At 37.1% G+C, this 17229-nt stretch overlaps 1 protein-coding gene across 1 annotated transcript in view; it reads right to left on the reverse strand.

The window, feature by feature from the left end:
• The window catches only part of LOC145295923 (dihydropyrimidine dehydrogenase [NADP(+)]-like), a 166912-nt gene that overhangs the window by 97945 nt on the left and 51738 nt on the right, over positions 1–17229 (reverse strand). Inside the window, 3 exon segments of the mRNA XM_080141739.1 lie at positions 419–503; positions 12938–13019; positions 15464–15660. Of these exon segments, the coding sequence (XP_079997865.1) occupies positions 419–503; positions 12938–13019; positions 15464–15660 (364 nt within the window).

The raw sequence follows: 17229 nt of genomic DNA on the forward strand, positions 1-17229 counted from the left end.
AACCTTAGAAAAGGACCTTCAATCTGTAGAAAAATGAGTTCGTAAATGGATGGTAACATGATACTTTCCTTTAAATATACAAGAAACCTTTTCAACCAGATTGTCAGGACTAATAACACTTTCAAGTATTTGGTGAAGTTCTCTGGAGCATGTATTCATGTAAAGAAAGTTAAAAAATTTTAAATGTTAATTTCAAATAGAATTTAATAGTGGAAGGCAAAGGTTCAGAAAGACGAGATCAATAAAATTGATTTTCTAAATAAAGAGGTAAAGTATTTTGTGAGGATTAATCTGCCTCCATAAACCAACTTTTCAACAAACAATACAATCAATACTTTAACACTAAACATACTAAGTAATTAAATTATATTTTGTGGTCAAATTATAGTAATAAAACAAAAGAAAAGTTCAATCTCACCAATTCCAATGAAAATGGCTTTATAGGTTTTCTTCATTTGGGAAATTGTTAAATCAGAAGTAGACAAAGAACGACCAAGTTCAATCTGAAGAAAAATAAAAGATAAAAAAACTTGTTAAATATGTTTATCAATCAATCATTAAATTTTTTTTTTTTTTTTTTTACACAGTGATCACCACTTATCAAGGCCCGGAAGCCACTCAGGGATAAGGGTTATTGCAAATACATTACGTTAGTGTGGAGATTTGATGAAGTGTTTACTTAAGGGGGCGGTTCATTAGGAATTTGTTAACATTGGACTTGAACACATCCAAGTTGTAGTCCAGTGGGAAGCAGGCAGACGGAACAGAGTTCCACAGGTGTGCAGTTCTAAGAAAGAAGCTTTGTTCATGGAATCCACGTTTTGATTTAGGCACAGATAAAGAGTGGGGGAAATTTTTCACAGTGGATTCGGCTAGATGGGTGTTTTTCGTGAAAGATTGGCGAGGGGGGACCAGAGATTGGAGTTCAGACGAGCACCTGCCATGGAAATAACGATAAAACAAGGATAGGCTCGCAATGTCTCTTCTGTGGGAGAGGTTGCAGGGTAGAGAAAAGGGCATCCCCCACTAAGCCACGAAGTCTATTTTGTACTCTGTCAAGGCAGGATAGGCTCTATTTTTGCAGCTCCTGCCCAGATATGGCAACAGTATTCCATCCTTGGACGTACTTGGCTTTTATATAGATAGAGAATTGCATCAGTAGTGAGATATCTTCTGGAGCAGTAGAAGGATCCCACCATCTTTCCAGCGACCTTGGCAACAGACTTGATGTACGTGTTCCATTTCAGATCAGGAGTAAAGGTCAAGCCCAGAAGCTTGTCAAAACACGGGGCCTCACCCAGACGAGAGCCATCCATCACAATTGATGCCAGATGGGGATCAAAGCGTTGATGATGTAAGTATAGGAGTTTGGTTTTGGATGCATTAAAGGTAACCAGCCACATCTTCCCCCACTGAACCACGCGCTCGAGATCAGAGGAGAGAGAATCAGAGAGAACTTTGTCATTTACAGCCTTTGATGTGTTGCTGTAGATGGTCGTGTCATCAGTATAGATCTCAACGAATGATTTAAGTATGTGTTTAGGGAGGTCATTGATGTAGATCAGGAAGAGAGTTGGGCCTAGGATTGACCCCTGAGGGACTCCACCATTTATATTGCAGGCCTCCGATTTTTGTCCATCTACCACTACTCTTATGAGCCTATCGGAGAGAAATGATTTAATGACTGAGAAAACATTTCCAGTTATACCGTAGCTGGAAATCTTGTGAAGTAGACCCTTCTGCCATACCTTGTCGAAGGCCTTTGATATGTCAAGAGCAATTGCCCTAGAAAGGAAGCCTTTGTCAAGAGATTCACTAATCCTGTGGGATATAACCGTCAGCACATCTGCGGTAGATCTTGCAGAGCGGAAACCATATTGTGTGTCACTAAGAAGGTTATTCCTGCTGAGGTGGTTGACTATTTCTCTATTTAATATGGATTTCAGCAACTTACTCATAACACACAGGAGACTTATAGGTCTGTATTGAGAGGGAGATGACTTATCACCTGAATTCTTAAATACAGGGCAAACTGATGAGGTCTTCCAGGGAGTCAGAAAGCACTTCTCCTTAAGGCAGCACTTAAATAGTTTCGTAAGAATGGGAGCAAGTTCTGGTTAAAGCTTTTTTAACACTATAATTGGGATGCCATCAGGGCCAGTTGCTTTACTGGAATCTAGGTTCTTGATTAGCTTGGCGACCTCATGCACGGATATTTGTATGTTACCTAGCTTGTTCTGTGTTATAGGAGGAAATATGGGGAGTTGATGGCCTTCGTCGCATAGGGTAGAATTAGCTGCAAAGTTCTTTGCAAATAGTTTGGCCTTGTCTGACGCTGACGAGATGACCTCTGGTCCATTGATAATGGTTGGGATAGAACGCACACTTCTGTTCAGGATCCTATTTGTTATTTGCCAAAACTGGTGGGAACCAAGCCGCTGATCAGCTACGTTGGATTTAACAGACTGGGCATATAGCTCTCTAGCATTTTTTATTACTCTTTTACAGTGGTTGCTGGCAGTCCTGAAAGCAGATTTAGTCTCAGTGCATCTATTACGTTGGTAGCTATGGAAAAAGTGATTTCTGTGCGCGATAGCAGCAGCACATTCTGGGGAGAACCATGGCTGGCTGTTAGGTTTTTGTTGGAATTTTTTAGATGGTATGAATTGGTCTATGCCTACAATTAACCATTCGGTCAGATCTGATACTATAGAGGACACTTCTTTTTTAAACATGGAGTGCAGAGGTAAATCAGATATGAATGTACGGAAGCTAGCCCAGTCAGCCATAGAGTATCGGTATACAGTATGGTGGAGGGGTACGTCTGGGGGCTTCTTACATTTCGTTTTTATCTTAACTGATACGACGGAGTAGTCGGAGGATCCTAGAGGAGAATGAACGGAACATGAACATAGCTCAGGGGAAGTTGAGAGAAAAAGGTCTAGGAGGCTTGCATATTGACCGGGTGTATCGGGCACACGGGTGAGTTCACGAACAATCTGAGTGAGGTCATAGGCAGTGGCAAAATCATGACAAAACCTCCCCTCATCATCTGTCTTATTTGAATGGGTCAGCCATTCCACGTTATGGACATTGAAGTCACCACAGATGTGGATGTTAGCTGAGGGATGTGAAGACAGTATGTGGTCTATTTTCTCAGATATGCTCTTAAAGATAGTAACTCCGCTGTTGTGGGGCCTATAGAGGGCAATATAAATGCAGTGGTGTTAGCAAGTGCAACCCTGAAGCACATATAGGGTAAATTAGGATCTTCTCTAGAGATATCCCTGCCACACGGGAAGCCATCCTTAATGTAGGCACATATTCCATGCCCATGGCGATCTTGGGTGTCAGATTTAACTGTTAAATTAGAGTATCCGTTAATTATGAACTCATCTAGGGAAGTGGTCGGCCCTATTCCAGTTTCACTTTGAAATAATATGTCCGGTTTCATCTCCTGTAATTGGGTTTCAACCTCTGGAAACCCCTGATGTTGGAGAAGGAGACCTGGTAGTAGGGGTCTACGTTGGAAGATGGGGGTTCTAGGTTTAATCGAGTTTTTATTCTGGAGATATTTTATGTTGAGGTTTTGGGAATTGTGGAATAGGTCGGCATACTTGGTTAGAGCAGTACAGAGAGGGAAAGTAAGAGAGAAAAAGACAGGAAAATTTTTTTTTTTTTTTGTAGCACACGAAAAGGTAAAGCCGTAACAATTACCCACTAGTATGGCATCGAGAGGCCCCACCAGAGAATACTGCATGGTCCAGATCCACTCACCAAATGGCAATATAGCAGTCCCAGTACTTTGCGCCTGCTGATAGGACAGCCTCCTTAGTGGTTAATCCAAGGTTCGGGTCCCTGACTATCAAGCGGATAATGTCAGCCCAGACAAAACGTTTACCTCCAGCACCCTTACTAGTGACATGGCCACAAGGACAGACAGAGACAAAAAAATTTCCGACATCTCAGACTACTGGTCACCAAGTACTACCGACCTTTAAGCAGCTTTTTCTTCACCCTTTGTCAGAAAAATCACTCATTGAATGAGGACTGAATGACAAAATAGGAGAAGCGAGAGTTACTGGAGCTGCAGATAACACATCCACTGTATTATCTACTCTCCATTAAAAAAAAAAGAAAAAAAAAAAAGAAGGGGGGGTGGATGGGTACAAGTGACTTATTTATATCTAAGTAGTAAGTCCAGTGCTAAGTTAACAATTCAGGACACTTTTGATAATCTCCCCTCCCATATTAATGGGTGGAAGTTTGTCGTTATCTATCGAGTTTGAATCATTAGAGTTTCACCTTATAATTAATTAAAATCCAATAATTAACTATTATCAATTTGTAAAGCCTGCTTAATATTACTTTACATTCGAGTTTAGATAATTATTCAAGGTTTTACTTTAGGAGGTTCGTTTTCATGATTAACTGTTTCTTTGCACTGTATTATATTTCGAATGTACTTGAACATAAGGCTAACTATATTAGATGGTTTGATTGGCCAGCAAGGAAGCAAGCATTTTCAATACAGGCAAGCTTGCAGTAATAGTATATATTAAGTATACTACTTAATAAAGTCCTAAGTTTATCTACTCTAATAGAGAATAATTTCCGGCATTTTTGGTAGTGTTTTCAAATGTCAAATCGTTGAACTGTGACAGCCAAATTTTTGGCAGAAAATATTTTCCCAAATCATTAAAATCAATTCTACTAAAAGATCAGGTAAATCTATGAAATGTAAATGCTGATGTGCCACCCCTGCTAAAAACCTTTCAAAACATCTGAAATGATACTCAATATGACATGGATAAAGAAGGACAAGGAAGAAGAAGAATTTGTGAATTTTAGTATCGCTATCATCTGACAGAGTGCAGTAATCACCATATATCATAGGATTTTTCATTTAAAACCTCTTTGGAGATCTCCATTTTAAATTGATTTTGTTTGCCAAAATATGATTTTGGTTTGTTAGTGTTGGAAAATTCAAAATAATTAGCATAATCTATATATCCATAAAAGTGAAATTGTCTGTGTATGTGTACATTTCCTAACCAAACTGTCAATTTTCAGTCTTCAGACTCGAGATTTGGGAAAATCTTTTCTGCCAAAAATTTGGCTGTCAAGGGGTCAAAGTTCAACGATTTGACATTTGAAAACACTACCAAACTCCTCTGCCAATTTTGGGTCTAAACACTTGAAACTATATGTAGGTAACTTGGACATGGATCAAATTTTTTAATTTGATTTGAGCCCAAAACAATAAATGTTAAGGGATCAAAATTCAAAACATTTGTCCTCTGCAATTTCTACCAATTTATTCAGCTAATTTTTGGTATAAACATTTGAAATTTTACATAAAGTGTATTCAGACATAGGGCAAGTTTTTTAATCGGGTTTGTGGCCGAAAATGTGGCTGCCAAGGGGTCAAAGTTCAAAAGATTTGACCTGTGCGGTCTTTAGTAAACTATTCAGTCAATTTTGGATCAAAACATTTAAAATTTTACATAAAGGGTATTCAGACATGTAGCAAGCTTTTTAATCAGTTTTGGGCGAAAATTTAGTTGCCAAGAGGTTAAAGTTGAAAGAGTTGACCATTGCAGACTCTACCAAACTCCTGTGCTGATTTTGGGTCTAAACACTTGAAATTTTAGATGTAGACACGAGTCAAACTTTTAATATATATATATATATATATATATATATATATATATATATATATTAAAAGTTACTACTTTATATGTACTATTCTTCACAAATCAATATATTTGATCAATAAACTTCATCAAAATAGCTTGTCTACATATGATGACTGAAATGTCTTGTCAGATGAGTGCCATTGCTTCATTTAATAACTGTTCATGAGCATGCAGATGATTGCAGTCCCGTCAACAAATTATGTTCTTAAGCAGACCAGACACAAATGTTAATCATTAGCCTTGATCAATAAAGCTATTTTCTTTTTTCTTCAATTTTGTTTTAGCTGCAGATGGGGCATCTTACCAGATGCCAGATATTCATCTGCTATTTCAGACGTTTCAACCAACAGATATTTTTAAGATTCTAACTATCCTTTTAAATTAAGTTGGGAATATTAATTTTCCTTCAACTTATTTACCACTTAACTGTTATAAGTGTATATTACTTCCGGTCTCTTGTCTAGATTCCAGGACAAGAATTCATCTAGTCTGGTGGAGTATCCAACTAGTGTTACTATAGGCAATATCATTTAGAGACGGTGCACCAATCTTTGTATAAGCCAATGTGTAGTGGAGCCATATCAAGGCAATTTTATTAGTGCTTCAAATACAATGTTATTTTGAATATTTTATCAGGGTTTACTTGTAGGTAAAAGTATCCCTTTTGGTTTGAAAGTAGCTCCAGCGTTATTTCAGCAAATAATGGACACAATGTTTGCCGATTTAGATTTTACAATCGAATATTTGGATAACATTCTTGTAAAGAGTAGAAATGTGAAGGAACATAAGGAGCATATCAGAACAGTTTTCCAAAGAATTGAGGAATTTGGTTTCAAATTGAGTGCTGAAAAATGTGAATTTTTTTTATAACAGATAAAATATCTGGGTCAAATCATTGACGGCCAAGGCAGAGGACCGGATAATGTTCACAACGTCGAATGGTTGATCCACTCAAACAAGACCGATGATGAGGGGAGGTTCTGTCATGATTTCTCCATTGCCTATGACCTCACTCAGATTGTTCAGGAACCTACCCGTGTGCCCAATAATGATGGCCAGTATGCGAGCCTACTAGACCTTTTTCTCACAACTTTCCCTGAACTATGTTCAGTTTCTGTTCTGTCGCCTCTTGGATCTTCCGATCACTCTGTTGTATCAATTAAGATAAAAATGAAATGTAATAAGTCCCCAGACGTACCTCTTCATCGTACAGTATATCGATACACTAAGGCTGACTGGGATAGCTTCCGTACATTTATATCTGATCTACCTCTGCATTCCATGTTTAAAAAGGATGTGTCCTCTATAGTATTAGACCTAACTGAATGGTTAATTGTAGGTATTGACCATTTCATACCCTCTAAAAAGTTTCAGCAAAAACCTAACAGCCAGCCATGGTTCTCTCCAGAATGTGCTGCTGCCATTGCGCACAGAAATAACTTTTTCCACTGCTTCAAACGTAATAGATGTATGGAAACTAAAGCCGTTTTCAGGACTGCCAGCAACCATTGTAAGAAAGTAATAAGGAACGCAAGAGAGTTGTATGCTCAATCTGTTAAGTCCAAAGTAGCTGAGCAGCGGCTTGGTTCCCACCAGTTTTGGCAAATAGCAAACAGAATCCTGAACAGAAGCGTGTGCTCCATCCCAACTATTATCAATGGACCTGAGGTAATCTCGTCAGCATCAGACAAAGCCAAACTCTTTGTCAAGAACTTTGCAGCTAATTCTACCCTTTGCGACCAAGACCGCCAACCCCCAATATTTCCTCCTGTATCAGAAAACACGCTATGTGATATACGTATATCTGTACGTGATGTTGCGAAGCTAATCAAAAACCTTGATTCGAGTAAAGCAACTGGCCCTGATGGTATTCCAATTATAGTACTCAAAAAACTTCAACCTGAATTAGCGCCCATACTTACAAAACTGTTTAAACGTTGTCTTAAGGAGAATAGTTTCCCATCTCCCTGGAAAATTTCATCAGTATGCCCTGTATTTAAGAATTCAGGTGATCGCTCATCCCCCTCTCAGTACAGGCCAATAAGTCTCCTGTGCGTCATGAGTAAGTTGCTAGAATCTGTGTTAAATACAGAAGTAATCAAACATCTCAACAAAAATAACCTTCTTAGTGACACTCAATATGGTTTCCGTTCTGCTAGATCTACAGCAGATGTCCTTACAGTTATATCGCATAGGATTAGCAAATCTCTCGACGGTGGCAATCTTTCTAGGGCAATTGCTCTTGACATATCTAAAGCCTTTGATAGGGTATGGCATAAAGGTTTACTTCATAAGATCGCTAGCTATGGTATAGCTGGAAAAGTCTTCTCAATTATTAAATCATTTCTTTCTGATAGGTTCATAAGAGTAGTAGTTGAGGGGCAAAAATCAGAAGCTCACAGTATTAATGCCGGTGTCCCTCAGGGATCCATCCTGGGCCCAACTCTTTTCCTGATCTACATTAATGATCTTCCAAATCATATCCTTACATCATTTGTAGACATTTATGCTGACGACACTACCATCTATGGTAGCACATCTAAGACAGTAAACGACCAAGTTCTCTCCAATTATCTCTCCTCTGATCTTGAGCACGTAGTACAATGGGGAAAGGAGTGGCTGGTTACTTTTAATGCATCTAAAACCAAGCTTCTCTCTTTACATCATCAACATTCTAATTCACATTTGTCATCAATTGAAATGAATGGCTCTCATCTTCAGGAGGCCTCAAGTTTTGACAAGCTTCTGGGCTTGACCATTACTCCTGATCTTAAATGGAACACGTATATCAAATCTGTTGCCAAGGCCGCTGGAAAAATGGTGGGATCTTTCTATCGATCCAGTAGATATCTCACTGCTGATGCTATTCTCTACCTATATAAGAGCCAGGTACGTCCAAGGATGGAATACTGTTGCCACATCTGGGCAGGAGCTGCTAGAAAGGACTTGTCCTGCCTTGATAGAGTTCAAAATAGACTTCGTAGCCTCGTAGGAGATGTCCTTTTCTCCTCCTTGCAACCTCTATCTCACAGAAGAGATGTTGCGAGTTTGTCTCTGATGTATCGTTATTTTCATGGAAAGTGTTCAAATGAGCTTCAATCTATGGTCCCCCCTCGCCAAACTTTCACAAGAAACACTCGTCTAGCTGTAAACACTATCAATAATTTCCCCCACTCTTTATCTGTGCCTAAACCTAAACGTAGATTCCATGAACAAAGCTTCTTTCTTAGAACTGCACGCCTGTGGAATTGTCTTCCGTTTTCCTGCTTTCCGGCTGACTACAATATGGTTGTGTTCAAATCTAAAGTAAATAAGTTCTTGATGAGCCGTTCCATATAAGTTATTAAATTTACCAAATTTTCATTACTAATGATTACTATATTGACCAATTTCTACTGTACACTCTTTAACCCTTATCCTTGAGTGGCCTCTGGGCCTTGATAATGTGGTGATGCCTTTGTAAAAAAAAAAAAAAAAAAAAAAAAAAATGTCAGCATCTAGCAATGTTGTCCAGTTACAATCTTTTTTGGGTTTAGCACAATATTATGCTAGCTATATCCCAAAAATGCATAAGTTGAGAGCACCATTGAACAAATTATTAAAAAAGGACGAAAGTGGGTTTAGTCAAAGGAGTGCCAAAGCATATTTGAAGAGATTAAGAAATGCCTGCTATTTGATTTAGCACTGGCACACTTCGATCCACAGAAGGAATTGATTGTGGCGTCAGATGCAAGTAATTATGGTATAGGAGCAGTACTTCTCCATAGACTGGGAGACAGATCTATGAAGCCAATGATTCATGCTTCCAGATCACTTTTGCCTGCAGAGAGAAACTATTCTCGAATTGAAAAAAAAAGTTTAGCAATAATTTATGTAATTAGAAAATTCCATAGATTTATTCATGGCAGGATTTTCATGTTACAGACTGACCACAAGCCCTTGTTGACTATTTTTGTATCTAAAAAAAGGCATAACCACTCACACTGCAGACTTCAACGATAGAGCATAATTCTGTTGAATTATAATTTTAAAATGGAGTACATTTCATCCAAAAATATCGGACATGCAGATGGACTATCTAGATTGATTCAAAAGTGTGCAGAACCTTTAGAGGACACAGTGATAGTTGCATTAAGAGAGGAAAAAGAACTCTCCAAACTGCTGTGCAACATGATTCGAGAGCTACCAGTGACTCTGGACGACATCAATAAGGCAGCAGAAACAGATAAATTCATTTTAAGAATGAAAAACCAGGTGCAGCTAAATGACAAGTCAAAGAAAGACTAAAAAATTTCGCCATTTTCGATTTGCTCACAGACTTTATTGTAAGCAGGCAAAGTCGTCATACCGACCACACTGCAAAATAGAATTAAAAAAATTTTTTTTTTTTTAATTCAATTTTCACCCCAAACAAGGCACAGTGCCACTTTGAAGCAGGGGGCTACTATTAGGGACTTAATTAGCGGAGTAATTATGAAGGGAGATGAGTAGAAAGATGTTTGCTAGCATTACACTTGAACTTCTCCATATCATTGCAGTTGGGAAAGCAGAATCCCGGAAGGGAGTTCCAAAGACCCGCAGTTCTGGGGAAGAAACTATTGGAGTAAAAGGCTTTCTTGCACCTAGGCATCTCTACTGTAAAGGGATGAGACTTAGTAGCTTGTCGGGTTTGTCGGGGGTAGTTACGTCGGGGAGGTACAAGTGTTTGCAGTTCGTCAGAGCATTCACCATTAAAGTATTTGTAGAACAGGCAGAGGGATGCAACATCTCGTCGATGGGACAGAGGCTGAAGCCTAGATGACAGTTCAGGACCTATCAGGTTGGCGACTCTCTTTTGAACCCTGTCCAGGAGCGAGAGACAAGAAGCAGATGCACCAGCCCAGATGTGACAACAGTACTCCATACATGGGCGAATGGTTGCCTTATAGAGGTATAGGATACTGTCAGGCGTAAGTAGTTTTCTAGCACGGTAGAGGGAGCCAACCTTCCTTGCAGTAGCCTTGGCAATGCTCTCAATGTATCTATTCCAGTTCATATTCCCTGTAAACGTTAGGCCAAGGAGTTTAAAAGAAGTACTTTCAGGCAATGTGTTCTTGGCCATTGCTATTGGTGGGAGAGAAGGTAGTTATTGTAGTTATTGAAGGAAACAAGCTTAGTCTTAGCAGCATTGAATGTGACCATCCATTTTTGTCCCCATTCCACTACGGATTGGAGGTCATCCTCTAGTGTTTCTGCCATTTCCTTGGATATGTAATCATTTGTTTTCCCCTCATATCTGTTATAGAGAGTGGTGTCATCGGCAAATATACCCATCTCCGAAACAATTTTATCAGGAAGGTCATTTATGAATATCAGGAATAATAGAGGTCCAAGGATAGACCCCCGAGGTACTCCCGCATTTATGTCATATTGTTTGGATGTACGACCGTCGAGGACAACTTTAATTTTTCTATTACTCAAGAAGGATTTAATTACATTATGCTAAATGTATTCCATAGCGGTCATCCAGACATGTCCAGAATGAAGGCCTTGATGCACGGATATAAACATTGGCCTAATATGGACTGGGACATTAAACAAATGGTAAGAGAGTATCGCAGGTGTCAGCTAGCAGCAAAAGCACCACCTGTACAAATACAACCATGGCCGAAGACGGATGCACCATGGATACGGTTACACATTGACTATGCAGATCTGTTGAATGGACATTACTTCTTAGTGGTTATCGACAGCTTTACAAAATGGCCGGAAGTGCTTAAGAGTAAACATCCAACATCGACTAGTACTAACATTAAGACATCTCTTCAGTTATTTTGGAGTACCTAAAACTATTTTCAGTGACAATGGCATCCAATTTACCAGCAAAGAGTTTGAATTCTGCAGCTCTATCCATTGAACAACTGCAATATACCATCCAAGGTCAAATGGCCTCGCAGAGAGATTTGTTGACACATTCAAAAGAGCTTTAAGAAAACACCAAGGCATGGACACTCATGAGATGAATCTTGAAAATTTTTTGTCTGTATACAGGATCACTCCTAACCCAAGCACAAACGCCGGTTTGTCACCAGCTGAACTAATGTTCGTACGGAAAATCAGATCCGTATTTGACATGATTTAACCAAATGCAACCAAGACAATAGAAACCTGGTGACAAAATATTCTTCTTGAACTATAGGACTGGGAAAAGCTTTTGGGAGGAGGAGATGATTATGAAAAGAATTGGGCACATGCTATATTCGGTAAGAAGTAGTAAATTTGACTGTCGCAAGCATATGAATCAGCTAAGACCTCGACAAACTGATGACTACGAACAGGCAAAAGATAATGAACTGCTCTTATAGGTATTGTATGACTTAATATTCTTCTACCCATAGCACAACCTACTCCAAGAGTAGTATCTTCTACTCCAGGGCAGAGAGTACCAGTTTCACCACCAGCTCCACCCCTTCAAACGGTGTTGAGAAAAAGTACAAGGGTGAAAAGAAAAGTTAACGGATTGAGCCCCAGACCTAAAAACAAACGGTATTAAGCAAAATTCTCCAAGGAGAAATTGGCTTGGGGGGGGGTGTTATGATGTGGAGATAGGTAACCAACCCAGAACATTCTACATAAGGAACCGAGTCACCTGTTTTCACCGGACCCTTTGTAAGAAACAGACTTCCTCCCTGAACGTTAACACGCTGTATTTGTCTATGTAAATAAACATCTCTTTCAGTATTCAAACCACAGTGTACATTTATTTATTCCTTTCACGGAATAAATTATCTTTGATATGTCCAAATAATAGGCCACCTTAGGACATATCACTGTTGCAAACACTGATGATGCATAATTTTTATCATCATTTTTGACAGAGGGTGTACATTAATTTCAACACCGGCTCGATAGGTGCTACACATATTTTATAAAATTTCACTGTTCATTCCTTTTTAATGTAGCTGTGGAAAATAAACTCACATTTCCACAATTGTTATGTAGCTTTGTATCTTGTCACCATTTCTAAATCGATTTTCTCTAATTTATCTCTCGATCTATTCGACCAATCACATCTTAGCATTTCACAGCTTCTCTTTACTCTTTACTAACAGTAGAAATGTTCCATTTCAAGGATAACACAAATTCAAATTAATGATTAAGAGATATTTACTGACATTGGAGAAATTTATTTAGAAAATTAAAAAAAAAAAAATAATAATAATAAAAAAAAATAATTGGAAAATGTTTCTTGTTCTCACCTTCACTCCCAAATCTTTCATTAATTGGATTTCAAAATCAATTACACCATAAGGAAGACGGAATTGGGGAATTTCAGAAGAGCTGAAAATTTATAAAATAAAATATTTTATATTTAATAAACTTAATTCACAAACAAATGTACAGATTATTTGATTTCAGATTTTTTAAGAGATCAATTATAACTTGCATTAGTTATGTTCAGACTTATCCTTATTTTAGCTGTTGTAGTCATGTTTCAACCTGTGCTAATCAGCTTAGATTTGTTCTACTCTGTAACATTCTTGGAATTTCAAACAATATATTCAATCTGTAAATTTTATTGTTCCATGCCAAGATGTTTTGTCCAGTTTGAAATAATCAAACCAGGAATGAAATTCACTGTGAAGATTGAGGATCTATTTTAAATAAAGTGTCCAGTTTAAACTTACAGTAGACATCTGAAAAAATGTCAAGGGTTGAGTGGCTGAATGTTATTGATTGCAAGAGAGAATCAATCTGATTATAAATAATGTAAAAACACACATGAACATAAGGTTGTATGAATCCAATCTTCCAAATACAAATATTGAAAATAGTTATCTTTTAAAATAAGTTGTGAGCATAACAGAAAAAATATGAATCACTTTTAAATAATTCATTAAGACTATTTATACATCATCTTGCACTTAGGTATGACTGTTAAATGCAATTATAATCAAATGATTATGATTAAGAGTGAGGACACTTAAAGAGCCATTAGTTATCACAAAGATGCCCCATAGAACAGTATTTTTCTCAGAAAGTGAGGCAACTGAAAGGTTCAAAGCAGCGATTGAAGTTTTATAGCAAACCTTACTCTCCTGCTCGTGCAGCTGCCATTGCTCAAAGGCAGCATGCATTCCACTGACCAGTCCAGTAGAAATAGACAAAAGTATATAGAAGCTAGAAATAATTTTAAGAGTCAAATAGCCAAGAGGAAGCATACTGAAATCACTAGAAAACAAATAGAGCCGCAGAAATTACTAACTCATGACTTCTGGAAAATTTATAACTAGTGATTGTAAATAGTGATCAAACAATTTCCCTTTTATCCAATAATCACAAGGTTGTTTGCACAGCAACTCAGAAGACTAACCTGCTTGCCTGGTAGTTAGCTTCCAACTCCACTTTTGACTCAACAAACAACTCTTTTCCAAATTTCCTTTTGTAGACAGAAACCACTCAATGATTTGAAAATTATCCCTTTTTGTTATATCATAAAAAAGCTAGACACCTCGAAGGCATGTGGGCCTGATTGATTTCTGCTATACTATAAAAAAAAAAAAAATGCTCTGCTGAGGTTCTCCATTTTTTTTAAATTACATTCCGAACTTATCCTGAACATATGGCATTCACTGACGTAGGTATTTGAGCACTTTTTGACTTTTTTTTTTTGCTTCCTTAAGTTTCTCCCAGTTTTATATTCCTGCTATACTATATAAAAAAAATGCTCTGCTGAGGTTATCCCAGTTTTTTAAATTACATTCCGAACTTATCTTGAACATATGGTGTCCACTGACATAGGTATTTGAGCACTTTTTGACTTTTTTTTTTTTTTGCTTTAAGTTTCTGTATTAACCCCTTACTGCCAGGTTTTATGCAATAAATAAATTTTTTAATCATGAAACTCACACATGACAGAAGTTAGCGTGAAACCTCAGTTCTTTCCAAACTTTTTAACAAATGCCTTACTGAATGAATCTTTCTTGACTGACGGAAAATTGCTTCTGTGGTACTAGTTTTCAAGAATTCTGATGAAAGAACTGACCCACTCAATTATCACCCCATTAGGCTCCTTCCTCTCTTCATCAAAATCTTTGAGAACCTTAATCAATTAAACACTAGTCCACCACCTCAGATTTCTGAACTCCTTTCCAATTGATAATATTAATTTAGGCAAGTTCGTTCTATTGCAAATATCCTAATCTCTAAACATATATGCCACACACTGGATAAGGCAGAGGAGGCTAGGGCAGTAGCCCTAGATATATCTAAATGCTCTGACAGGATCTGGCATGAAGGTCTTCATGAAAATCAAATTGTATGGTATTACTGGACAAATACTAATAATCAAATCCTTAGACAATGAAAAAATCCAGATTATTCTTGATGGTCGTACATCAAAACAGTACAAATGTGGGTGTGCACAAGGGTCAATCCTGGAACCTTTATTATTCCTTATATTCATAAGTGATCTTCCTGATAAAATTGTATCCAAGATGAATTCCCTCCTGGCTTCCATGACATATAGATATTCTTACCTGATGTGCTTCACAAATATCACTTCAAAATTATGCTAAACTAGTGTTGAAAAAAAAAGCAACACAAAACACCTGTTGCCAGGTGAAAAAGTAATGTCAAATATGCATTTAAAACAACAATACCTTTTAAAACATTACCATAGCTCATTTATTAGGAAATATGGAAACAGTTTTATTTGATCTTGAGTGAAATCTGGTCTTAAAAAGAAAAAAATAAAGTGAATTATAAATACAAAGTACTCTCACCTGATACCTCCCACATAATTGTCTCGTTCAAAGATGGTAACATCTGAATATCCAAGGCGAGCAAGGAATGTGGCACAACTGATATTAGCAGGTCCACAACCAACAAGAGCAATCTTTGATCGATAACTGTCTGGTAATTCTTCCAAAGGTGGTAGACTGGGGTCTCGAATTTGTGGAATTCGCATCTCCTTAAAAATCTAAATAATCAAAAAAAAATTTTGTATTGATCAATTGATAATACAAATTTTATTAAAAAAAAAAAAACATTCACACATGTTGTGGCATAACATTTCTGAATTTTGGAGATTAAGATTGGTTATTCAGATTGTTTGGATTCTTCCAACTACTGTTCTCATCTTCAGTGTGAAATGTAAAAATGACACTCAAGATGAGAACAGTAGTCTGAAGAATCTAAATAAAACACATATAGCATAGTTAATATATGGAATAATGGATAAGCATGTATGAAGGCTAGTTAAAACAAACATCTCTAGCATCAACCGACTTCAATCTATTGTTAAAATAGTTATTTATATATAATTGCTTTAATTTTCCTTGGCATCAAGATAAGTATATTAAATAATCTATATTTCTTTGTTCACTTTTTCTGAAACTACCGAGATAATCTGGCTAAAACTTTTGTATGGACTTTTGTTATAAGGTGCAGTGAATTAAGTATTAAGGTATTTGTTATACTGGGCTCCCTTGAACAGAGGAATTTACACCGATTAGCACTATAAATAGCTCTAGTAATTCCAACACGGGTGAGAGAGATGCTACTGCACTTCAACTGCTAGCCGAGTGCCCAGCAGATATACATGCTTTCCTATCTTTGTACATTATTGTTAATACACTTGTTCCTTAATTGAACCTCGACTTGATTGTTCTTATTTTCACTGTTGGTCCACAATACAACAGTATTCGTTTGATGCACAGTTGGGGATATATATGGATTAGTATTTAAAGCAAAAATGAACACAAATTTAACCATATTCAACCATCAATTTCGTATAAAGCACTGATCGATGGGCTATAATTTTTGCCAGTTTTTTAACAGGCTAAAAATGTCTACTTGACCATATTCAAAATAGGAAAAAATAGGCTTTTTAAAATTACATTCCTAACTTATCTTTAACATATAGCGTCCACTGTAGTAGGTAGTTGAGCACTTTTTGACATCGTTTCCTTAAGTTTCTGTATTAACCCTTTATCACCAGATTCTTTTTTATGCAATAAATAAATCTTTTAATCATGAAACCCACTTGTGACGAAAGTTAGCATGCAACTGATGCACGAACATAAACAAAGCCCTTCATTCACTTGTTGAACCATGCATAAACTTGTACTTTGAGGACCAGTTGAGGTGACAAGCTATAAGATTTAGGAAGATTGCTTTTTTGAAAGGCAACTTGAAAGTACAATTTGGCAGTAAATGGTTAAAATTGGCTTACACCTATCTAGGCAACTGAATTAATAGTTTTTATTCATATGTTTGCCTATATAAGTATCAAATTTCTCCAACTACATTCCTTGTCTTATTGATTGCTCCAGCACAAAAATCATAGGATGCATAAGAATCACTAAGATATACATGCATACATGATGATGCCAAGTGAAGGGATACAGAGGAGCAGAACAAGGAAGAGGAGGATATAAACATAAGTCTCAATCTTAAGGCTACAAGTTCAATCCCTGTAAATTGAAGTGAATTTTCATTTTATCTTTAATCACAAAAATATTCACTTAAAAAATATTAGCTGATGTAA

This window comes from Euprymna scolopes, chromosome 16 (assembly GCF_053919585.1).
Source record: "Euprymna scolopes isolate OS-2025 chromosome 16, ASM5391958v1, whole genome shotgun sequence".
In the NCBI taxonomy this organism is placed as follows: Eukaryota; Metazoa; Mollusca; class Cephalopoda; order Sepiida; family Sepiolidae; genus Euprymna; species Euprymna scolopes.